The sequence below is a fragment of the Ursus maritimus genome, unplaced genomic scaffold (genome assembly GCF_017311325.1).
Source record: "Ursus maritimus isolate PB19 unplaced genomic scaffold, ASM1731132v1 scaffold_11, whole genome shotgun sequence".
NCBI lineage: Eukaryota > Metazoa > Chordata > Mammalia > Carnivora > Ursidae > Ursus > Ursus maritimus.
In genome coordinates, this window is record NW_024423453.1 from 62,335,867 (window position 1) to 62,361,414 (window position 25,548).

General features: G+C 36.8%; 1 protein-coding gene across 1 annotated transcript in view; it reads right to left on the reverse strand.

The window, feature by feature from the left end:
• The window catches only part of MTMR9 (myotubularin related protein 9), a 54,630-nt gene that overhangs the window by 17,459 nt on the left and 11,623 nt on the right, over window positions 1–25,548 (reverse strand). The window contains exons 3-9 of the mRNA XM_008705078.2: window positions 23,166–23,274; window positions 18,403–18,528; window positions 10,844–11,017; window positions 8,092–8,309; window positions 7,084–7,245; window positions 4,347–4,488; window positions 2,356–2,576 (exon numbers count right to left, since the gene is read on the reverse strand). Of these exons, the coding sequence (XP_008703300.2) occupies window positions 2,356–2,576; window positions 4,347–4,488; window positions 7,084–7,245; window positions 8,092–8,309; window positions 10,844–11,017; window positions 18,403–18,528; window positions 23,166–23,274 (1,152 nt within the window). The remainder of the gene's footprint in view (window positions 1–2,355; window positions 2,577–4,346; window positions 4,489–7,083; window positions 7,246–8,091; window positions 8,310–10,843; window positions 11,018–18,402; window positions 18,529–23,165; window positions 23,275–25,548) is intronic.

Below are 25,548 nucleotides of genomic sequence, written 5' to 3' on the forward strand. Positions count from 1 at the left end.
AATGTAATCTGTGATAACAACATATAGGGGAGTGGAGCTATGGAAGAGCAAAGTTTGTATGACACTGAAGCTGAGTTTGTATTCAAAGTAGATTGTTATAAATTTGGGATGTTAGTTGGAATCCACCTGGTACCAGTAAAAAAATTTTAACATAACACAAAACGAAGTAAGAAGAGAATCATGATAGTACACTATGAGGTACCAAACACAAAGGAAGACAAATAATGGATGAAATGAAGAACAAAAGAGGTATAAGACAAACAACATAAATCTCAAACTGGCAGAAATAAGCTATTCCTTTCCAGCAATCACTTTAAATATAAATGAAGTAAACTCTCCAATCAAAATGCAGAGACTGACAGAATGGACTAAAAAACAGGATCCAACTATATACTGTCTACAAAAGATTCACTTCTTTTTTTTTTTTAAGATTTTATTTATTTATTTGACAGAGATAGAGACAGCCAGCGAGAGAGGGAACACAAGCAGGGGGAGTGGGAGAGGAAGAAGCAGGCTCATAGCGGAGGAGCCTGATGTGGGGCTCGATCCCATAACGCCGGGATCACGCCCTGAGCCGAAGGCAGACACTTAACTGCTGTGCAACCCAGGCGCCCCTACAAAAGATTCACTTCTGATTCAAAGATGCAAACAGACTGAAAATAAAAGGATGAAAAATGATTTTCCATACAGGTAGTAACCAAGAGAGAGCTGGAATGGACATATTATGTCAGATGAAATACACTTTAGGACAAAAACTCTTACAAGAGACAAAGAAGGCTATTATAAACTGGAAAAAGAGTCAATCCATCACGAAGATATAATAATTATAAACATATATATACTTTGCACCAGAGCCACAACATATAGGAAGCAAAAACCAACATAACGAAATAGAGAAATAGACAATTCTTCAATGTAGTTGAGGACTTCAATGTCCCACTTTTGATAATGTATCAAACTAGACAAAAGACCAATAAAGAAATACAGGACTTGAGCAAAATGTAAAACAAATATAGAATATTCCGCTCAACGACATCAGAGTACACATTCTTCTTAAGTGTACATGAAACATTCTTCAGGATAGATCACAGGTTACACCACAAAACAAATCTCAATAAACTTTAAAAGACTGAAGTCATACAAGTATCTTCTCCAACTACAACAGTATGCAGTTAGAAATCAATAACAGAAGAAAAAACACAGATGAATGAAAACAAATACACGACATGCTAATACAACACATGGAGATTCAGTGAAAACAGTGCTCAGATGGAAATTTATAGCAGTAAAAACCTACATTAAAAAAGAACAAAGATCAGGACGCCTGGGTGGCTCAGTCGAGTAAATGTCTGCCTTTGGCTCAGGTCATGATCTGGGGGTCCTAGGATCAAGCCCTGCATCGGGCTCCCTGCTCAGCTGGGGGTCTGCTTCTCTCTCTTCTCCCCTGCCCCACCCCCACTTGTGCTCTCTCTCACTGTCTCTCTCTAATAAATAAATAAATAAATAAATAAAATCTTAAAAAAAAAAAAGATCTCACATTAGTAACTTTTAAATCAGTAACTTTATACCTTAAGGAACTGGAAAAAGAAGGGTAAACTAAACCAGTGCTAGCAGAAAGAAGGAAAAAATAAAAGGAGAGAGTATATGAAATAGAAAATAGACAACAGAGAGCACCAGTGAAACCAAAAGTTGGTTCTCTGAAAAGACCAACAAAACTGTTCTTTAGCTGGAATGACAAAGGAAAAAACAGCAGAGGAAGCCTTCTGACTGTACCCAACTGAGATTACCAGTTAAGCACTTTTAAAGATCATTCTGATAGGAATCTTCTAAATAAACCTATAAACTTGATGGCATCACTCTGGGCCTGAGGACAGTTACCAGGGGTAACAGATAAAGTCTGGAGCAGGAGTAGGAAGACCTGTATTACAGCCCTACTGCTGGTAACCAACTGGCTGTGTGTCGCTGGTGAAGTCATTTAACTTTCTGAATATTCCCTTCCCAATCTATAAAACTGGATGGAGGGTGGAGTTGGATTATATGTTAAGGCTTCTTCTAGATGTAAGATTACCATGATCTTATATAAGAAAATTAACATTTAAAATGGTTGCCCAATTTACTCAAAGCTTTTAAATCAGTGTATGGACTAATTTTAATCTAACAGAACAAAGTCTAGGACATGCTCTCACGTAGCATGCGGTAGGCTCATAATAAGAACACACTTCATGTAATTTAATTTATACTAACTGTTAACCTCTACCATCTTATAAATAACATTAATGTAGAACCAAATCCCAGTCTCTTTTAGGAAGTGACCAAAATTACAGACAAAGTGGCCCCCATCCCATGTATACCCACCTTTCACTTTCATTGTTGCCCAGAAATGTTCCAAACTGTGAGGCATATGCGTGCTCAAAGAGCATGATGAGGAAATTCTCATTAAATTCAAAAGAACAAGGAAACTGACGAAGTATCTGCCACACACAGTCCAAGAAGAGAAGAAATACAGGCGACTCCCACTTCTGCTTACTATTACAATAGGCTGACTGTGCGCAGCGCTGTTGGAACGGGTGGCCAGCCTAAGACAGAAGATAGAAATGTGACAGTTATAGCCTAGTAAGAGCACATTATAGCACATTCTATTAACATTATTTCACACAGTTGCAACAAAACTCTTATTAAATGGAACATCATATAATTTGGATGGCTGCTGTTCAATGATTTCTTGATTTAAAACAATTTTCAGCAACTAAGGAAAAAAACATGACTTCCAAATATTTAACAAGGCTATGCAGTTAAGGCATAACAATAAGAACTGCAATTATCCTTGGTGAACTCTATAAAATACAATTTTCTAGGTCTCTGTAATTTGTAGCAAAGTCAAAGAATATGAGGTCTTTAGGTACCAAAAAACCACAGCTACCACCTTTTATCTATCCAAAGCGTTGCAGATTATTATAAGTTGCACAAGCCTCATCACTAATGGAAATAAATATGGGGCTCTCATACACAAACTTTATAAGGTCACTCCTGATATTAAATTTGTAATTACATATGGAAAAAAGTTATTGTCATGAAGAAATCTTTATGCATACTTTTATATTGCAGATAAAACTGTCCCTAGTTCCCCTCTTCTCTCGAAAAGAACTGGAAGAGTCTGACCTCTACTGACTAAAGGATATTTAAGAATCACTTGGGTCTCTGGCGCACCCAGAACCCGATTACTGAACTTACCCCAATTCACACCCTTCTAGGGATTTCACACACTTGCTTTAGCTTTGGGTCCTTATACTACCTTACCTGACCAAGAAAATGTCATGAACATTTTCCACTGGCTAATGGTATTTTGATACTCATTAAAATGGTAATATATAAGTAAATAAATCACATTCATTTATTTGTTTGCTATGCATCATGAGGAATGTCGCTGAAGAGATTTTTACCAAATATCTGGGACGGTCTGACTTGAACAGGGATACAGGTTAGTCGTCAGGCAGGGTAGACAGACATGGTAATGTAACAGCATTAACACATAATAAATCTGAATTTTAACTAGAAGGGCCAGAAATGATTTTTCTCCAGAGATAATTCTACTTTCAAGATATATCTAAACATTTGTTCTTAATCACAATTATTTACTAAGTTACACAGTATATACACATTTATAAGTTAACTTCTGACTTGGAGGATTTCAATCTATTTTATGAGGCCTTCCTTTCAGTTGTCATTCAGCATTATGTAATAGCACTGCATTATGTCCTAGGGATAAAAGAGAAATTGGGCATGGTTCCCTGACCTCAAAGGAGTCACTTTATTTGGGTCTGGTTTAGGGAACAAGGCCTGAAGACAATGGATGGATTTTTAGCTGTGAAGAAGGTTAAGGTCCCAGAGAACAGCGACATTTAGCTATATCTTAAAGCATGAGAAGGATTTCACCTGGCGGGGCAAGAGGAGAGGGTGGAGCCTGATGAGCAAAAGGCAGAAAGTGCTAGAGGCTGTGCCTTACAATAACAAGTCCTCACGCCCCCTTCCTGCCTTGTGTTTTTTATCTCTAGACTGTTTTACATTCTTTGTTATTTCCCCTGTGGGTAACAAAGTACAATTAATGAGTTTGTTAAGGGAATGAAATGCCAAATGAGCAAAATAAGTAAGGAGAGGCACAAAAATTGAGAGCCAGTGAAGATCATAAACGTTTCCTGTGAGGAGGACAGATTAACTGCTCCCAGAAAATTAAACATACAATTTAAGCATTTTAATCAATCAAAATTTCATACATTCTCTCCACTCCTGCAAACTGGCATCACATCAATTATTAGCAGTTCCTGTGCACACCAAGCAGCTTTTCTCACCTGCAGCCACTCTCTTTCTATCAGGGCCTCAAAACCACGGATGGTCCTGCTTCTGGGTTCCAAGATGATCTGGGCCAGGGAGGTAACCTGAAGTGTGGAATCAGTTCCCTCTGTTCCATGAATCAATATGGATGCCCCTTCCCTGATAGGAAAATCCAGAGTACAAATGGGATACCCCCAACACGGTCAACCAACTCTGTTACAACAAACATTTATTGAGTACAGTATTTCAAACTCATGCATTCTGCTCCGTCCAGTAGGGTTTAGAGTTGAAATAAGGCACACGAAGAGAGCTTCTCTTAGGAAACAAAACAAAACAAAACAAAACAAAACTATGAGTTCCAAATTTCACATGGCAAGAACCTCTTTAAGTTACAACAACCTTCGCAAAACATTTTAGTTCAATTTTTTCTCCTTTAACAAAATCCCAAAGCAGTCCTTATCACTTAGTTTTCCTGCCTTAATAGTTGATTAAAGCCTTTCTCATCAAACCTAGAAACATACACTTTAAGTTATTTTTCTGTATCTCTCTGACCTTGAGTCTACCTTTTCACCATTAGCAGACTATAAGGACGCCTTTTTAACTGTAATGTAATAGAACTAGGAAACAAGACATGAACCCCTCTTTCAGAAACATGAAAACAAGAAGAAACATTAAAAAAAAACCCCAAAAACAAAAAACAAGCATCAAACTGTCAATCTAGAAAGTCAGTGGCAATGATACTACTATACCATGATACTTAGGAGGAATCTAGGACCCCATTATTCTAAAGACCGTGGAAAGAAACACCAAAAACTAAATTAAGTACATCTCCCCTCCCCTTCTTCCAACTCTCATATTGAAATGACAACGAAGAATTTTTTAAGAAAAAGGAAAATAACCTCACCACTTTCCCATAAGAAATTCAAGTTTAGTGACTACTATTAATTCTTTTCCCATGTACTTATATCCTTTATGCAGCTTTAACAAAAGGTAATTCCTTATTATTTCTGCTTTTATTACAAACATTTTCCCGTGTTTCCATCTCACCTCTAGGAGTACTGTATTAATGGTTATATGATATGCTATTAGATTCTATTAGATGGTCAACATTTACTCGAGTGTCTGAGTTATTTAGGTCATTGCCAATTTCTGTTACACAGTACTTAGCTCTTTGTCTTTTGTGGATTTGAGAGTTCTTAATTTGAAAATAAGACTCCCTGTCATTCACCTATGGTTAGGTTAACAACCTCATTCTTAGGATGAAATCTCATGGCTAGATAGAAGGGTATGAGCAAATATTTTAAGGCTTCTGATGTATACACTGAATTGATATATCTTGGTTAATCTGTGGTATATTTTACATTTAATTCAATTCATTTAAGGTCCATTTTTACATTTTGAGCAATTAATTACACAGGCAGATTTTTATGTAGGTATAAATCATAAGTCAGTATATCTCAGGAGAGGGAACCCAAACATGACAAAATAAACCAAAACCTTCAACTCTTATAAGAATGTGGAAGTCCCTGTTTGTTTCCGGTGGCCGGCTGAGTCTAGACAAAGGTGGAGCTAAATACCACTCTGCACCTCGGGTTGCCTTGACCTGCAGCACCCCATTATTATGGCTGCAAACTCAGACAACATGGTGGTAAGTGTTCATTATCATTTACAGTGCATAAGAAAACAGCAGCCGCTGTATTCACCATGCAAGGGGAAATCTTAACTTAGGTTAAAAAGAAACAAAACCTTTCATATGAACATCTCATTCCATAATATTGATTTCTCTGTCACAGAACCTCTTCTTTAACTTACATATCCCGTAACGCCTAAAACAAAGAACAGTGACAGCCTGTGAATCCCAATGCCAAGAATCTCCACCCCTTACTGGTTTTGTCATTAACGCACCACATAATCTTAAGCAACCTGTTCTCTATGATCAATTTCTCAATAACCATAAAAACATTACACACATATTTCCTTAGTTTGGAAGCATCAATAAAACAAATTATAGTCTCAAGGAAAAGTGCCATCCAAATATGTGGTGGTGATACTTATACCTATTGTTTCAGAGGCATTCCCTTCTTACAAAGGGCATTCTAAGCTTCTGCAACAACTTATACCAATGCTTCTGCCTCTGTGTCCAAGTCTTCTGTCTCAGGTCTCAAGGATTAGCAACCTTCAACTGAGTGAGTAAACTAAAATCACTTCACATACTTCACATCACTGCCCTCAGGTTTGCTCAATTTGAGATCGTGATATAACTATACATATCAAGTAGCTTGTAATAAGATACCTGAGAAATTAGAATCATTTTACTGTGTAACAGAATTACATGTTTCTTTTCACTGATATTTCAAAGGAAAGAAGGCAGGTTTGGCCTTCTGAGAGCAAATAAGAAATCTTTTTTTCATTCTTTTTCATGGTTTAAGAAAAGGAAAATTGGTAGATTCACAATTCAAGGATTTTATAGAAAAAAAAAAAACAGTTCCTTTAGTACTTAAAAAATATTTGTGTCTTTGAAGATGTGTGTACGTATGTGGCTCATTAATCATCAATTAAATACCAGACTCTATGCTCATAATTCATCAATAACTGAATGGCAATGACTCCCTTACGTAGTAATTTCTACAATGATCTGAACAGAAGGTACAAACTAGGTGCAAACTTTACCACAGTATATAAGCATAGTCTGGATAAAAGCAAAGTCTAGTTAGCAGTACGTGTCCCAATCTGGAACACTGAAACACACTTTACCTGTCAATACACTGAGCTGCTAGACAAGCAGTTGTAAGAATCTCTTTGATGTGAGTCAGCCAGTTCGAAGCCTCCAATCTACCGAGCCACCGGTCCATGTTATGTGTTTGGTCATTACAAGCTTCCACGAGTTTGATTAAGCTCTCCTGAAGAATGGGATACCTTTAAAAACAAGAAAAAGTAAAAAAGAAAATAGAAAATACAATGATGAAGGAGAAACCAAACCAAAACCCCAACCTCCACTATATCTAAGAGGCAACGTAGTTCAAAATAGTATAAAAATATTTACCTTGCTATACAGTGACTTGATAATTAAACACTGAAAATCTAATATTTAAACATGGCTGCAAAGCAGCTTAAAATGCCTGTCACGGTAAATCATTCCTCAGATGAACAGATTAAACCAGTTCACATAACTGAATTATCTGACTAGGGAGTGGGCCAGAACACTGCATTTTGTGACAAGTCACGAGGTCACACCACTGGGATATCTGCAATCCTGTTCCCATAGATCGAACAGTAGACACCGGGTACCTTCAGCAGGGGTGGCCAAGGCCGGCTCAGACCCCATTGTTTTATTAGCTCCAACCCCCACCCACCCACCCATCCAGAAGCTCTTATAAACCTCTCACTGCAGGCATAAACAAAAGATCTAGGTGGAGGAAATAGGCTGTGAGAACAGGGGGGGGCGGGGGAAAGGAAGTCTCTAGTCTTGTGACTTAGGAAAATATACTTATCTGTAGCGTATCTATCTGTTCACTAAATGTGGTGACCAGTGACCTACAAGCAGAGGACCAGACCTTGTGGTGATGAAATTAAAAGTCACTTTTGGGTATCCAGGATGAAGTTTCCTGCTTATCTTATAAAACATGAGAGGATACCCAGCCAATTTCTGGCTTTAAGTTAATGGGTAGGTTCATTTGAGAACTTGTGATCTTTGAACATCTAAGGGCTCACTCACTAATTCACTTCAAATAAGAGTCCATTCCTGTCTCCAGAGTCTTTTACCTCTCAATGGACTTGTGAAGCCGCCTCCACTGGGGATAATGAGCTTCTTGTTCAAAGCCACCGCCTTTGGCTCTAGCTTGCTGAGCGACATTTAGAGATCGGGTGTCAATGATGTAGCCTCGTTTGCCTGCCCTGAGGGTAGCATTGATGAGCTTTTCATCTTCTTTGCACCTTCTCCCATTTGTGCCCGTGAGGGGCTGACCACTTCGCATGATCACCTAGAAGCACAATGCAGATAAAAATTGAAGAGCAGCTGCTTTGAAAGTTTCTGAAAACAGCAATGAATTAGCTAGATTAAGAGTATCTCAAAAATAATCGTGTGACACTTTGAAGATGAATTTGATCCTGAAAAAAAGAAAAATAGTTCATAACTGTAAAACAAAAATAAGCCCTGCACTTTAACAGTTTTATTTTTCCTACTATCTCAAAATACTTCCACGTAATACATTGTATTTGCTGAAGAGACCAAATATTACAATTCATTTAGTCAGTACATTGTTTACTGGACAGGGTCTTGTAATAGAACAATAAGGGCCTATGTGCTGGTAAACTTCTACTTCAACTACATAAACAGGGCTGGCAGGTGTTATCAAGAATTACAGGGGCGTCTGGGTGGCTCAGTTGGTTAAGTGTCTGCTTTTGGCTCAGGTCATGATCCCGGGGTCCTGGAATCGAGTCCTGCTTCGGGCTCCTTGCTCAGCAGGGAGCCTGCTTGTCCCTCTGCCTGCCACTTCCCCTGCTTGTGCTCTCTCTTTCTCTGACAAATAGAAAGATACCTTTAAAAAACAAGAAAAAGTAAAAAAGAAAATAGAAAATACAATGATGAAGGAGGCTGGGTAGCTCAGTCAGTTAAGTGTCTGACTCTTGGTTTCGGCTCAGGTGGTGATCTCAGTGTCTTGAGAGGGAGCCTCACGTCAGGCTCCACGCTCCGTGGGGAGTACGCCTGAGATTCTCTCCCTCCCCTCAAATAAATAAATCTTTTTTAAAAAAAAGGAATTATAGGGGCGCCTGGGTGGCGCAGTCGTTAAGCATCTGCCTTCGGCTCAGGGCATGATCCCAGCGTTCTGGGATCGAGCCCCACATCAGGCTCCTCCGCTAGGAGCCTGCTTCTTCCTCTCCCACTCCCCCTGCTTGTGTTCCCTCTCTCGCTGGCTGTCTCTGTCAAATAAATAAATAAAATCTTAAAAAAAAAAAAAAGAATTATAAAGAGAAAAGGGACCAATGGTAAGATAAGAAAGTTTATGCACTATTCTTCTTCTTGTGGGAATCATTTTTAATATCTTGAAAGCTGTTTTTCTGTTACTTATTCTCCTATGGACCTCTTTCATCCTTTTCAGTATTTCAAGACTTAGAAACTTGTTTCCAAAGACCATCAACTATATATTTTGAAAGGTTTGATTTTGGGGGCGCCTAGGTGGCTCAGTCATTAAGCGTCTGCCTTCAGCTCAGGGTGTGATCCTGGAAACCTGGGATTGAGCCCCGCATTGGGCTCCCTACTCCGCTGGGACCCTGCTTCTTCCTCTCCCACTCCCCCTGCTTGTGTTCCCTCTCTCACTGGCTGCTGTCTGTCAAATAAATAAATAAAATTAAAAAAAAAAAAAGAAACGTTTGATTTTGAAACTTTTCTCAAGAAATTGGTATTATACTGGTCTCTTCCTTGGTGAACTTTAGTTATTTCCATTTCACCCCATAATATATGCTGTTATCTTAACTACCTTGAAATTTAACATGATGAAGAAAAGTCATCCAGAAGATGACAACAGCTTACTGCCAGACCGCGCTAACCATGTAAATGGTCACATAATATATTTAATATCAGTTTTTAAAATTCTTTGTAATGAACCCTGATTAACAGAAATACTACTGAGCAAACAGGATGACCTGATGTCAAAGCAGCAAATCTTTAGAAATCTTTTTATCCTAAATATCCATACTTGACTTATTATGCAGGGAAAAAAGAGAAATGTAATATGACTATAAATTATCCACTAATTTACTATTGGTTTCAAAATGAGAAGCAGAGTTATTGACTGAGAAAATAAGAGAACAGAAACAGATTTAGAAAATATTTAGGGGGCAGTTAGGTGGCTGAGACGGTTGGGCGTCCAACTCTTGATTTCAGCTCAGGTCATGATCTTAGGGTCATGGGATGGAGCCCCAAGTTGGGCTCCTTGCTCTTGCTTAGGATTCCCTCTCCCTCTGCTCTACTCCACCCCCACCCTCAACTTGTGTACTCTCTCAAAAAAAAAATTTTTTTTTAGGAAACATACATACAGCAAATGCTTGCCTATTCAATTACTGACTCCTGGGTTTACTAAAGTTGTAACAATAACATGTGTCACTCTTCTCCCTTTTGAAAATAAAAATGTCTGCTCAATTAACCTTTTATGGGGAAATTTCATAAAGATAATTAAAATAAAGTATCCTACCATTATTCCGGTTGGAGAAATTTATTTTTCTACTGAACACTATTATTTTAAGTGTCAAATGAACATTAGCTCCCTTTGTACTGAGTCCTGAAGATAAGCCTATCTGGCCTTTCTAATTTTGAGCAACATTATGAAAAGAATTCAAAATCATATCCTAATCACAAAACATACTACTCCTGATTCCCTAAAGTTTAAAAGAAGGAAGTCTTAGCACGAGAGACTAGTCACATCTATGAACAAGTACACAGACAAGGGAATATTTCTAAGAAAAGATCCATAAACTAAGGCTTTCCGTGGATCAAGCAGCAGTACCATACACTTACCATTCCATTTTTTTTGTGATAATAGCTGAGTACCGGGAAGCGCCCTCCGTGTCGAAATGTAGCTACCTTTCGAAGAGCTTCATCATCAATGGGTTTGGGAACTATGACAATTGGCGGGTAAGAAGGGCAGACAGCAAATTCCTTATTGACATAGCTTAACCGCCATTCACTGGTCTGAAAAACACAAAATACTTCAAAGCTAAGCAAGTATCTCAATGTCACAAAATAATCGGAAAATTTTAAAGGACTTAGAGATCAACTTTCATACAATGAAGAAGCCATCTCAGGAATTTAATATACGGATACCTAACCTATACTAGAAGGAGTTCTATTCTTCAGAATCAGCTTTCTGCTCTGCTAGGGACCCTCTGTTCCTAGAAAGTGCTTCCTTCTATTGAGCAAAATGTGGCTTTGTAACTTCCTCTATTGTTTTTACTGTGATTTCAGCACAAGTTCCTATTTCATATGGCATCCTATTAGCTGACATCATCCCATTCATCCTTTTTGGGTACCATTTACTTTTTTTTTTTTGGTACTCTTCAGTATAGCAACAGGAAGACTATTAATACTCTAGATAATGCTTAACCAGAACAGATGAGAATATAGCTACTACATACATCAAACCCGTTGTTCTTTTCTGTTATTTAAAAATAAGGAAAATCGGAGCGCCTGGGTGGCACAGTCGTGAAGCGTCTACCTTCGGCTCAGGGCATGATCCCAGCGTTCTGGGATCAAGCCCCACATCAGGATCCTCCGCTGGCAGCCTGCTTCTCCCTCTCCCACTCCCCCTGCTTGTGTTCCCTCTCTCACTGGCTGTCTCTCTCTGTTGAATAAATAAATAAAATCTTAAAAAATAAAATTTAAATTAAAATTAAAAAAGGAAAATGGAGAAAGACTGGTAATATATTTCTTAAAATAATAATGACATAATTCTAAAAAAAAAGTTATACTTAGGAACCAATGACATAATTTCTAACTCACTACTACACTAAGGACTAAAAGTATACAACATAAAATTACCCAATGACAACTTATTTCAAACATCAAAAATAAAAACCACTTGAAGACTATAAAAGCTTTGTACAGTCAAAAAAATAAAATTACATATACGCAAATTTTGGTATGTTCTAATAAATCAGAGTTGGCCTAACATGCTGGTCATGGGTTGCAGTACCAAGAAGATAAAATCAAAGTATGTTCAACATACTGTAGAAAAAGAGAATTTTTTAAAAAAAAAAACCTTTTACATGATATATTTTTAAATTAAACCATTTTCACTTTTCAGTTATTCTCTTTACCAATTTTAAAGACAGTTTCCAAAAGATTTATTATTTAATAAAAGGAATTCACCTGTTTCCTGCGCACCTCCATCTCGTAATTCCTTTTCCCCAGAGGCAACCATTTTCAACTCTTTTGGCTTTAACTCTGGCATTTACCTCCAAATTTCTAAATAATATGATTATACTGTTATTTCTTGAATTTCACTATTAGGCATCACTTATTGATTTCCTACTCTGGAAAATAGTTTGATCGTCCACTGACCTGCAATGCCACTTTCTGGCATATATTAAGTTTCCATACATAGAGGGCTCTCTATTCTGTCCCACTGGTTTATTTGTAATAAGTCTCACAGCTTTTAGAATAGACCTCATACTTAGTAGGCTAAGTCTCCTTCTCCCTTTTTTTGCTCTTCAAGAGTACCTGGGCTCCTCTCAATCCTCTGCTCCTCTGTGCAACTTTTATCAAATTTCACACTAAAACCCACTGCAGTTTAATAAGATTGCTCTATAGATTCATTTAAAGACAATTACATTTTTATTTATTTATTTTTTAAGATTTTATTTATGTATTTTGACAGAGAGAGACAGCAAGAGAGGGAAAGAACGCAAGCAAGGGGAGTGTGAGAGGGAGAAGCAGGCTTCCTGCCCAGCAGGGAGCCTGATGTGGGGCTCGATCCTAGGACCTGGGATCATGACCTGAGCCGAAGGCAGACACTTAACAGCTGAGCCACCCAGGTGCCCCGACAGTTACATCTGAGCCACCCAGGTGCCCCGACAGTTAAATCTTTAAAATATTCAATCTCCCTGTCCATGAGCATAGTCTCTCACCTTTTTAAAGCTTCTTAATTTTTTCAATAAAGCTGTATAATTCTCTCAATAACAGCCGTGCATATCTTTTCTTTGATATATTCCTAGAAACCTTATGTTTTTGCTGCATTTTCGTTATGTTTTCAAAATTGTGATTGGTGTACAGAAATGCTTACAATCTCAAGCACATAAGCAACAATGACAATCTTGCTTCTTTCATTTCAATCCCTATACCTTTTATTCTTCCTTCTTGTCTTACTGAACAAGGAAGCAACAGTGGTGGTGGGCATCTTGTCTCACTCTTGAACTCAAAGGGAATGATAAAAGATTTGCTGTTTGTTTTTACTTTGGGTAGCTTTATCAGATGTATCAGGTAGCACTTATCAGATCATGTAAATTCCCTTCAAATGCAATTCTGCTAAGAGCTCTTATCAAGAATAGATGTTTAGTTCTAACCGATTGGGTTTTTTCTATTTTACTTTTATTACACCATTTATGTAATTTGTCTTTTCTGACTAGTTTTGTGATATTCTCTTTGCCTTACTATTTAATAGCTGTATTGCAACACAACTAAATAAAGATTTCTTTTTTATTGTCTTGCATGGTGTTTGCCGAGACACTCTAAGAGCCTGTGACTTCCGTTCATTCTGGAGAACTCTCGACCATTACCGCTTTGAATCGTGCCTCTCTTTTTTCTCTATTATCTTCTTCCTGAATTCCCATTTAATAAATGTTGGATCTTCTTCCTTTATCATCCATGCATGTATCTAACTTCTCTATCATTTTTCCCACCTTCCTTGTTTCTCTGCTCTGCACTCTGAGCAATTACTTCAGATCTATATTTCAGATCATTAATTCTCTCTGTTTCTAATCGGCTACTTAAACCTTAAGTTTTTTCTCTTCTTTTTTAATCAACTTTCAGATTTTATTATTTGTATGAAAAATAAACTAGATCCATTTAGAGTGCATGATTACATATCTTGACAGTTGTATACACCCATGAAACCACCACCACAATCAAGATAATAAACATTTCAATCGTTTCCCACAAAATGCCACGTGTATTTTTGCAATCTTTATCTTCCCCTCCACATCCCAAACTAGGAAGTCATTAATCTGCTTTCAGTCACTTTTGGTGTTTATCTAAAAAAATCTTTGCCTAATCCAAGGTCATAAAAGTTTTCTCCTATGTTGTCTTCAAGAAGTTTTATAGTTTTAGCTCTTATTTCATTCATGTATATGTCTACCCTTATACCAATAGGTATAGCTCTTAGTTCATCCAATAGGGTATTAGCTCTTAGTTCATCCAATAGGGTATTAGCTCTTATTTCATCCATGTATAGGTCTTCCTTATACCATACCACATTCTCTTGATTATTGTAGCTTTATATTAAGTTTTAAAATCAAGGAAAGTAAATCGTTTATTTTTTTTAAAGTTGTTTTGGCTATTATAGTAACTTTGCATATCCACATAGATTTTACGATAGTTTTGTCAATTTCTATAAAAAACAGCTATTGGAATTTTGATGGGATTTGCATTGAACCTATATATCAATTTGGAGATAACTGTCATCTTTTTAAAAAAAATTTTATATAAACATTTGCGTCATCTTGGGATTGATACTTGCCAACTTTTTCCTTCAGAATGGGTCACAATATCTTGGCTCAGTTTTAGATGTATCCTGGACATTGCAAATGTTGTGTTGTGGAAACTCTGCATTCCATTATACTCTTTTGAAGAGAGCTAATGTTTTTTGTTTTAGTAGGCAATTAACTTTGTTAGCTTTAAATTTCGAACTCTGTTAACACCTGTGGTGCAAGGCAGCTCAGTTCTTGGTTCTGACTGATCTCAGTTGGCTCCATGCAAGCACATTCAGGATCAGCCAGAGGTTCAAGGTTGTATACCACAAAGTTCCCCTTCTCTAGCTCTCTGGTTACCCCAACCCATTCACCTGGTTCCTCCCACCAGACAGAAAGTGGGCTTTCAATTGCAATGTTAGCCGTTCCTCAATGCCACAACTATGCTGACCTCAGGACAAAGCCCTCCAAATAGGAATTTCATTCTGCCATTCACTTTCTCTACATTTTGATCCCCTCCAAAATATGCGTTCTGTTCAATTACCAGAGCTTTCAGGTGGTAGTTTTTTTTTGTTTTATTTATAGTTCGTCACTGATCTCTGCAGAAGTCTTAGATAGGAGCTACTCAATCATAAGCAGAACCTTATCACCTTCTTTATATATAATTTCGAAAGTGGTAGATTGAGGAAGTACAGATATATTGTGTATGAATATTTAATCAAAGTACCTGAAATAATTTTTCATGATATCCTAGAATAAAAGAATGCTTAAAGGGGCGCCTGGGTGGCACAGTGGTTAAGCGTCTGCCTTCGGCTCAGGGCGTGATCCCGGCGTTATGGGATCGAGCCCCACATCAGGCTCCTCTGCTATGAGCCTGCTTCTTCCTCTCCCACTCCCCCTGCTTGTGTTCCCTCTCTCGTTGGCTGTCTCTATCTCTGTCAAATAAATAAATAAAATCTTAAAAAAAAAAAAAAAAAAGAATGCTTAAAGTAGGAGAAACTCTATAGAGACCAGTTTTGTTCAACACTTTCATTTTGTAGACATGGAAACGGGAGTCCCAAAAAGTGAAGCAGCCAATAACATATCTGGGAACACAAGATATCTTGATAGCTAGTTTTAGTACTGTCCTCTCAATACCACATATCTCTTTTGGACATAATAATGAAGTGGGGACTGGCTAATATTATAATGAAAAAGCTTTTCAGATGGTTAAAAAAAAAAAAAGAAAAAACAAAACCTTACTCAAAGAATATTAAGTGACAGAGGTGTAGCCTGGCAGAGGATTTCTAATGGTATATAGAAGGCTTTACCACCCTTTTGCCCTATCCTGAATAAATACACGCCTACATTCATTCACTCGACAAACATTTACCGTTTGCCTATCATGTGCTAGCAATACAGTAGGAAACAAGAACGACACGGTTCCCGCCCTCCAGCTTATATTCTAGCCCAGGAAAGAGACAACGAATAATGAATAAGAAGTCTTCCACACTGTTGACTCCCTCCTACTTGAAACTGACTCTTCCCTTGGATTTTTCTTCAATTCACCTTCAATCCTTGGCATCCTTTTTACTTTAAATGCTTTCCTTAGGCAATCTCGGTTTCTCCTCATGGTTTCCACAGTGTATTTGCTGATTACCCTCAGTTTTTCATTTTTAACACAGACCTCTCAAATAAGCTCTAGACTACCTCTTGTAGATATTCAATGACAGGTACTGTACAGGCCCTTTGAATTGCCATCCCCCAAACTGAACTTAACTCATTCCCTTTAAACACATTTCTCTTTCTGTTCTTCCCATCTCAGTGGTATCATCCCAGATGTCACTGTCTGTTTTACCTTTCACATCCAGGGAGTGGGTCACCAATGCCTCTTAATTCTACTTTCTGAATCTTTCTGCATTATATCCAACCATCTTCTTTATATTATGACAGTGGCTTCTTCAAGCAGTTTCTTAGCATTTTGCATCAGAATTGATTTTCTATAACACAAATCTAATAATGTCATTTTCCCTGTGACTTGTGGATACTTTTGTCAGCATTTATTTCATTGTGCTTGATTACTTAAATAACTGTTAGAATTTGAACAAGTAGAAGGAAGGAACCATGCTTTGCCCATCTTAAATTTCCATCATCTAGTAATTGTACCTGAATACCTCAAACGAGGCATTAAAGATGTTCTCATTAAATCTGCGGATTACAGAATTTGCAGGAAAATACCAGAACTTCAAATATACGAATTGCTTAAATAATTAGCTAAACCAAAAAGAAAATGCCTACTAGGAAAAGTATTGAATCTAAATAAAAATTAGTACGTAAATACAATAACAAAAACACAGGGCAGATCCCTTAGTAACACATATGAGAAGATGTATAAATTTTAGTTTATTTCATTAGTAACTTAATTCTCAAAAAAGCTAATGCAACTTTAAGCTGCCTTAAAGTATCAGTAATAGTTCCAATCAATGCCAAGTGGTATTATGGGTACCATATTTTAAAAGAATAAATGACAAAACAAACGTCCTGCTGGGAAGAGCAACCAGGACAGTGTGCGGCCCTGAGGTCACCACTACTAGAAAAAGCTGAAGTAAATACTGACATTTAATCTGCAGAAAAGAAAACTTAACGGGGACATAAGAGTTCCTAATTTGAAGAACAGTTCATGGTAGAGGAATAAGATAAACTGAATAACAAGGTAACATCAGAAACATTGGCTCTATGTACAGGGAAACAGAGGTCAGCTCAGAATTAGAGCTGTCCCCAAATGGGACACCACTGTGTTTTCGCAAATTCTCCCACACTAAGATTTCAAGCAGAGGCTAAATGACCACATCATGGATGTTTTTAGCACAGGGGATCTCTGCACAGAATAGGAGACTGATTTGAATATTAACCTATAGAATGTAGACTTAGACTGGTTCACTTATGGCACCTAACTCCAAGATAAGTCACAGGCAGGTCATTTGTACAGACAGTTTTGGGTACCCAAACAAATCACCAGAGATGTCCTGATGTCCACGTGACAGTCCTTCCTGATCACCATGTGACTGCCATTTTCCACCTAGGAAATGATTAAGGATTCCTCTAAGGTACCCTTGGTGGTAGTTGATGACAACAAAAAAGTATCATGCATTTAAGAATGTTTACTATGCAGTTTTTAATGCAATAAAAACACTAAATGTAAGTGTAAATACAGGTAGTTATTCACAAACTACATAGCAATGTCCCATACATAAAAATGTGAACTTCCTGTTCCTTTATCACCTTGCTGACATGGACATCTTTATTCTTTAAATTACATAGTACCCTGGTCTCTACTTCTTGACCCCCCCCCTCACTGGGGCCCATTTATATAGGTGTGATGGAAGAAGAATGAAGTAAAATTGTGAAGAATGAGAAAGAAAACCTGGTTCTAGTAACCTGGTCTTAATAACCCAAATTATAAAAACACAAAAATTATCCTACAGAAACAAATACGATCTATGTTTCTCTAATGCTGTCTTAGGCACACAGTGGGTTCAACAGACTTTTTTGGGATGGCTCAGAACCTAATTACTACATATAAAGTTGTTTCTATGGAGACGCTTTTAAAACAATCAACAATGAACTCAAAACAGGTCAGGACTATCTTTATCAAGATCTTTTCAAAATTTAAAAGAGTAACATCTGGAATACAGCTGAAATCCACTAGAAGAAAAATCCCTTGAGCCACAGCATTGAAAACGAATTGTGCAAATCTCTGAATGGCAGAAGCTACAGTATTAACAGCTAACAGAAATTTCTTTCAGGCATGGATAAGCCAACAACACCTTATTAGTCATCAGAAGGAAGTGATCATTTAACAAGTAAGGTATGGGGTTATTTCTCGATACACTCAGTGTCTCAAATGTTACTCACAGCTGAAGAGTAGAGTTCAAACTCTTGCTCAGGGAGGAAAGAATGCCAGCCATCTTCTACCACTTCAAACATGGGCCGGTAAAAGAAAGGGTACATCAGAGTGATAGAGTCCAGGGTAGACAATGCCTAGGGCATAAAAAAGAAACAAAAGAAAGAAAAAGGAACATACCACAATTTGAAATACTTTCTAACTGCCAAATTGGTATTAAATAAATATGGTCTAATAATGATGCACATTCAATATGTTTCTCTAACGTTGTATTTACCACTAGATACAATTACAGCTTCTTGAAGCTTATTTCCATGCTTTCAGCATCTAACAAGGTACCTGGCACATAGCTTATACTAAATTAACATTTGCTGAATGAACAAAAGAACAAAAAAAGTATGCACACCTATTCTTGAAGAAAAATTAAATAACTCCTTTTGACACCACTTAACAAAGCCTAATAAAAAGGTCCAAATATTTCTGGGGATCAGAAAACAAACAGGTTCTGGTTAGAAAGCAAGGTCTTGGCTCAATTTCAGTTATCGACTATATCAACGTATGTACATTATTTAAAATCAGTGTCTGTTAGTAACCATAAATAAGGGTGTTACAGCTTGGTAGCCAGGTATCGTATTACCTTTATGCTACAATGACCCATTCTCAAGTTGGGGCAATAACTCTGTGGTCCCCAAATGAGCCTATAATCATCTGGAACACTTGAATTCTGGATAACAACACCAGGAAAACCTGACTAAAAGGGAGGAACAGACAGATGAACATCCTCCATCACTGGGCAGTTTCAACCTTCTGACAGGGGAATTATAAAAACCACTTCTATGGCTAGGAAAAAAGGTACCAAAATCAATTAGCATAATTCAAATTTCAGTAATCATGGAGACACTCACCTGGAGGAGGGCGGGAGCCCAACATCATGCTAGTTCCCCAAAACTCTCAGAATAAAGCTACCCCTTTCTAGATCACAGAAGGACCAGGCTCGCAAAAGAATGGGCCCAAGACTTATTTAAAAAACAGATTAGATATGTAGTTTAGCAGTTTAACAAAAACATCTTCATCCAAAGCTATTCTTCCATCTGTCCATAAATCATGACACCTCTCCCCCAGAGCTCATAAAACAGAAAATATGGAGATGCATGGCCGTATAATCCATTATCCACTTCTATATAGTCTTTGGCTGCCAATCACACTAAACAGAAGCAGAATGGCCAATGTCCACATCTGACCTAGGCCCGAGCTGTCATTGTTCAGTACAAACATTATTTTACTTAATTGGTTCACTTTTTTTTAATTGGTTTATTTTTAAGATATTCTTCGCAGTATTTAAAATTTTTTTCATCTTTACTGAGGTAAAATTGACAAATAAAACTAAGATATTTCAAGTGATGATTTGAAACATTGTGAAAGGACGCCCCAGGGAGTTAATTAACACATCCATCACCTCACATGTTTGCCTTTTGTTGAAAACATTTAAGCTCTACTCTCTTAGAAAATTTCTATTATACAATATTACAGTGTTATCAACTATGGTTTACCGTGTTTTACATTAGATCCTAAGACTTTATTCATCGTATAACTGCAAGTTTGTAACTTCTGCCAACCTCTCCCTATCTCCCTCAGCCCCCAGCAACCACTTTTCCACTCTCTGTTTCTCTAAGTTTTGTTTTTGGTTTTTAGGATTCCACATATAAGCAGTAACATGCCATATTTGTCTTTCTCTGGTTTATTTCACTTAGCATAATGCCCTCCAGTTTCACCCTGTTGTCACAAATATCAGGATTACTGTTTTTAAAGGCTGAATAATATTCCATTGTATGTACAGATAAACATCACATTTTCTTTATCCATTCATCTGTTGACAGATACTTAGGCTATTTCCACATTTTGACTATTATGAGTAATGCTGCAATGATCATGGAAGTAAAGATAGCTCTTTGAGATGATTTTGTTTTCTTTGGATATATATCCAGAAATGGGACTGCTGGGTCATACGGCAGTTCCATTTTTAATTTCTTGAGGAACCTCCATACTGTTTTCCATAGTGCCTGGTACAACCACGATTTTAAATGCAAGTTAGCAGCCACTTTAGAAGGTAATAAGCACTCATATTCTGACTTGTGATCACATACTATGTCACTAGAGACAGGACTTTTCCTTTAAACACACTGATGCTGAAAGAACTGAAAACATTTTAATTCCAAAAGACAGTGGAAACTATATTGAAAAAAGCTTCATCAGACTTCCTGCTACATTTTAGAAAACTGAGCACTTGCCAGGTATTCTTCCAAAGGGATTCTATTTGTGGCAGCAGAATATATTAGGGTATGTGGATTCTTGATTAGAAAGAATAGCTCAACTGTTTTATATAAGATATTCACTTACTATTCCCAAGTTATGTCAAGATGTATAGCTGAAGTGGGGAAGGAACTGGACACCAGGAAAAGGCAAGAGGCCAAGTTCACGATGTATATTTACTATGTTGTAAAACAATCAGTAGAGCATTTGCTTCCTAAGGTCAAGGGTTTCCATATATTCAGTTTCTAAAGTACTTTAGGTACTATATACGGCCAAATAAACAACTGATTGGTGTCAGATGCTAACGAAACAAAGCAAATGCAATCAGAACGTGGGTAACAGGTTTTGCCCTATATTTCCTTTACTGTTATCCCTCACCGTATGCAACTTCACTAACACCCACCAACCAGCTATCTTGTAAGTTATAAAAGGGCTAAGAAAAAAAATGCAGACTGTTCAGTGAAAATCCAAACCCACAACTGGAAAAACAAAAACAAACCCATGATCAAATGAAATGGGTCAGTAGCATTCCCCTGCCCAAAGAGCAGGACACTGTTTCAATTGAACAGCCTAGAAACCACAGTGCATTTCTTAGCCATGCTAGCAAATTTGGCCAAATCAACGTTACTACATCACTTCCAAATGACAAGATATGTAAGACAAATAGTTCAACTCATCTTCTCATTTCCTCTAAGTAAAATTTAGCAAAGGCAGAAAGTAAACCAGTTCTATGCCTTTTTTCTCATCACAACAGTTGTTTTGTTTCTCTTTCTTGTTTAAAAACCAAACAAGATCCTAATTACAGATTTTTAAACCTTCCTGCCTCCTCTTAATGGTTAAGCCAATAGCATTTGTTTTGGATACAAAGACCAGATTAGTCACTCAAAGACCAACGAAAAAAAATCAATGTGTCTATAATTATCTAGATAATACTATAAACATAAAGTTAATTACTATAATTTAGTGGCAATGATTTAAAACAAAGCAATTTAAAATTTGAGTGTAAATCAAAATAGTTTGGTTGAGTGAGGAAGAAAATGGTGTGAGCGCCTCGATTTAAATATTAAATTATCCAAGTAAAATGTCTATTATTTGTAATCTGAACAGATATTCAATATCGTTGATACAAATATAAAACACCCCCGTCTTTTTTTTTTTTTTTTTTTAGTTCTTATCTCCACTTTATTTATTTTTTTTTATAATGATTTTTTATTATATTATGTTAGTCACCATACAGTACATCCCCGGTTTCCGATGTAAGGCTCGATGGTTCATTAGTTGTGTATAACACCCAGTGCACCATGCAATACGTGCCCTCCTTACTACCCACCGCCGGCCTATCCCATTCCCCCACCCCCCTCCCCTCTGTAGCCCTCAGTTTGTTTCTCATAGTCCATAGTCTCTCATGTTTCATTCCCCCTTCTGATTACCCCTCCTTTCTTTATCCCTTTCTTCCCCTACTGATCATTCTAGTTCTTATGTTCCATAGATGAGAGAAATCATATGATAGTTGTCTTTCTCTGCTTGACTTATTTCACTTAGCATTATCTCCTCCAGTGCCGTCCATGTTGTAGCAAATGTTGAGAACTCGTTCTTTCTGATAGCTGAGTAATATTCCATTCTATATATGGACCACAACTTCTTAATCCAGTCATCTGTTGAAGGGCATCTCGGCTCCTTCCACGATTTAGCTATTGTGGACATTGCTGCTATGAACATTGGGGTGCATATGGCCCTTCTCTTTACTACGTCTGTATCTTTGGGGTAAACACCCAGTAGTGCAATGGCTGGATCATAGGGTAGCTCAATTTTTAACTTTTTAAGGGACCTCCACACTGTTTTCCAGAGTGGCTGTACCAACTTGCATTCCCACCAACAATGTAGGAGGGATCCCCTTTCTCCACATTCTCTCCAACAATTGTTGTTTCTTGCCTTGTCTATTTTTGCCATTCTAACTGGCGTAAGGTGGTATCTCAGTGTGGTTTTGATTTGAATTTCCTTGATGGCTAATGATTTTGAACATTTTTTCATGCAAACACCCCCCTGTCTTAAACAAACCTAATGTACGGAAAATTCAGACTTACTAAAGACAAACAAAAGACTATAATTATTTGTGATAATCACTTACTTTATAAAAGAAATAACTTTTTAGAAAAGCCTTACCCTATAATACATACAACGGACTATTACTGAGTCTTAAAAGAGAAGGAAATCCTGTCAAATGCTACAGCGGGTGAACCTAGAGGAAAAAGGAACACTAAAAACTGTTATAAGTCAATAAAATCCTATTACACTCCTATAACAATGAATCAGGGTGAGGCTTTTCCTGTCAATTTTCAATATGTGAGTCACAAAACATAACCAACTATCTACTAAAAAAACATATGAGCTCTACTGAGTCGGAACATAAGGTTGTTTTTTGTTACTATTTATTTTCATCAGATTTTGCTTCTGAAATATTTACCTCAATGGAACTGGCTATATTCAAACATTCTTCCATTCCAGGAATATCCAACTGAATTATTCGAAAATCTTTACATTTTATGATGATGGTACCCAGTGGTCCCACAAATCTGTAAAAAATTACAAATTATGCTTAGGAACATACATAGTTCTATCTTTAAACATACGATTATTTCCGTGAAAAGAGAATGTAGTTGTAATTACCATCTATAGTCAACTTTCTTCTCCCCTATGGTCTAATTAAGGAAGAGTTAAGACTGTGTTATTAAAATGTGAGCCATAAATTATTTTAAATACATATACTTAAAATTTTTCAAATTCATAAAGTAATTCGTACTAGGCCAACTCATTTAATGAAGATTATTTGGGGTCTTACTTCAAAGAATAGAGAAAAAAAGATCTGTAATTAACATGTTAAGTGTTTATATAGCATAGGAAAACACTTCATTTCAGATTTTATTTACTTCCAAGCTTGTTGTAGTTGATTTTAAATGTAAGTATCTTTCTTTCAGTCTTCAAACACTATTAATTTACAATTTCTATTCTAAATCAATGGCATATCTACTCATAAGTTTTGTATCGATAAATTTTGTACAAATGTAATTTAACCTTAATTGGAATTTTTGTCTTCCTTATACTACTGTTGTTTTGTTTTGTCTATACTTTCTGACAGCTCTGAGTTTTCTTTTGCTTTGCCACTGGTTGGCCCCTTTCTTTTCCATTAATACTTCTGAGTATTCCCTAAACTAGGAATTCTTAGATTGACCAAATGCTGTTCATTTTACTTACATTTTGTCCAGTTTAGAAAGACCACTCCTACAGCTACTCTTCCTGAGCTCCATCTCAATTGCTAATCCTCCCTATGCCTCACATCACTGCCTTGTTAATTTGGACAGGTGAACACGGGTCAAATCCTACTAAAGATAATTCTACCAAAAATCCACAACCTATCAACACATTGGAATGCCTCTTATAAAATTTATTTGGAAAACTCACACTCTTCGCACTTCTACTTCTGGCAAAGGTAGAATAACAGGGACTGTATTTACCCTCCCACCTGAAACAAACCAAAATAATTGGCCAAAATATAAAAGAAAGAACTGTTTTCAAGACACTGGACATCCAGCAACAAAGAACAGAGATCTCTGGGAGATGGGAAACAAGTGAATCCTACAATTGCCTGAATTTACGGTTTTGAGAGATGCCAGGCTATAGAAGAGGGAAGCTGGGTGGGGCTGATAGTCTGAGGAGAGCATCTACATTAAAAAAGAAAGTTTCATGTTAGTGACTTCATATCAGTGACTTCAGATTTAGATAAAAAAAGAAGAGCAAGTCAAATTCAAAGCAGAAGAAATTAAATAAAGATCAGAGCCAAAATCAATGAAACAGAAAAAAGAAAACTATAGGGAATAATAAAAGCAACGATGATTGCTTGAAAATAATAAAATCAATAAACCGCTAGCCAAAGTAATCAGGCAAAAAGAAAGTGAGTCTCAATTTACCAATATCAGAAATAAGAGAAATGAGAATCACTACAGACTGTATAACATTAAAAAGATAAGGAAATACCAGGAATAACTTTATGCCAATAAATTCAACAAGGTAAATGACATGGACCAATTCCTCAGAAGACACAAACTCAAGAACATAATTAGTTCTATAGCTATTAAATAAACGGAAATATTCATGAAAATCTTCCCCACCAAAAACCCCTCTGGGTCTAGGTGGCTTCACTGATGAATTCTATAAAACATTTAAGGAAAATATACTATCAATTCAGGACAAACTCTTCCAGAAAGATGAAGAAGAGGCAATTATTTATCATCTCATTCCATGAGGTGAGCATTACCCTAATACAAAAACCAAACAAAAACACGACAAGAAAACTGTACACAAATATCCCTCATGAACCCAGATGCAAAATTTCTAAACAAAATATTAGCAAATTAAATTCAACAATATATAGAAAGGATAATACATAATGAACAACTGGGGTTTATCATTTGAAAGCAAAGCCATTTATCATATTGCCAAACTGAAAAAGTAAAACCATATGATCCTCACAATAGATATAGAAAAAGCATTTAACAAAATTCAACATCTATTCCTGATCTTAAAAAACAAAAACAAAAAAACCCCACTCTCAGCAAACCAGGAACAGAAGGAAACATATTCGACCCGATAACAGCATTTACCAAAAACAAAACAAAACAAAACAAAAAAACAAAAACAACAAAACAAATCTACCACTAATCGCAGACTTAATGATGAAAGACTAAATACTTTTTCACTAGTATCAGGAATAACAGAGATTGTTCAATGTCACCACTTCTATTCAATACTGTACTGATAGTCAATAGCCAGTGCAATGAGGCAAGAAATAA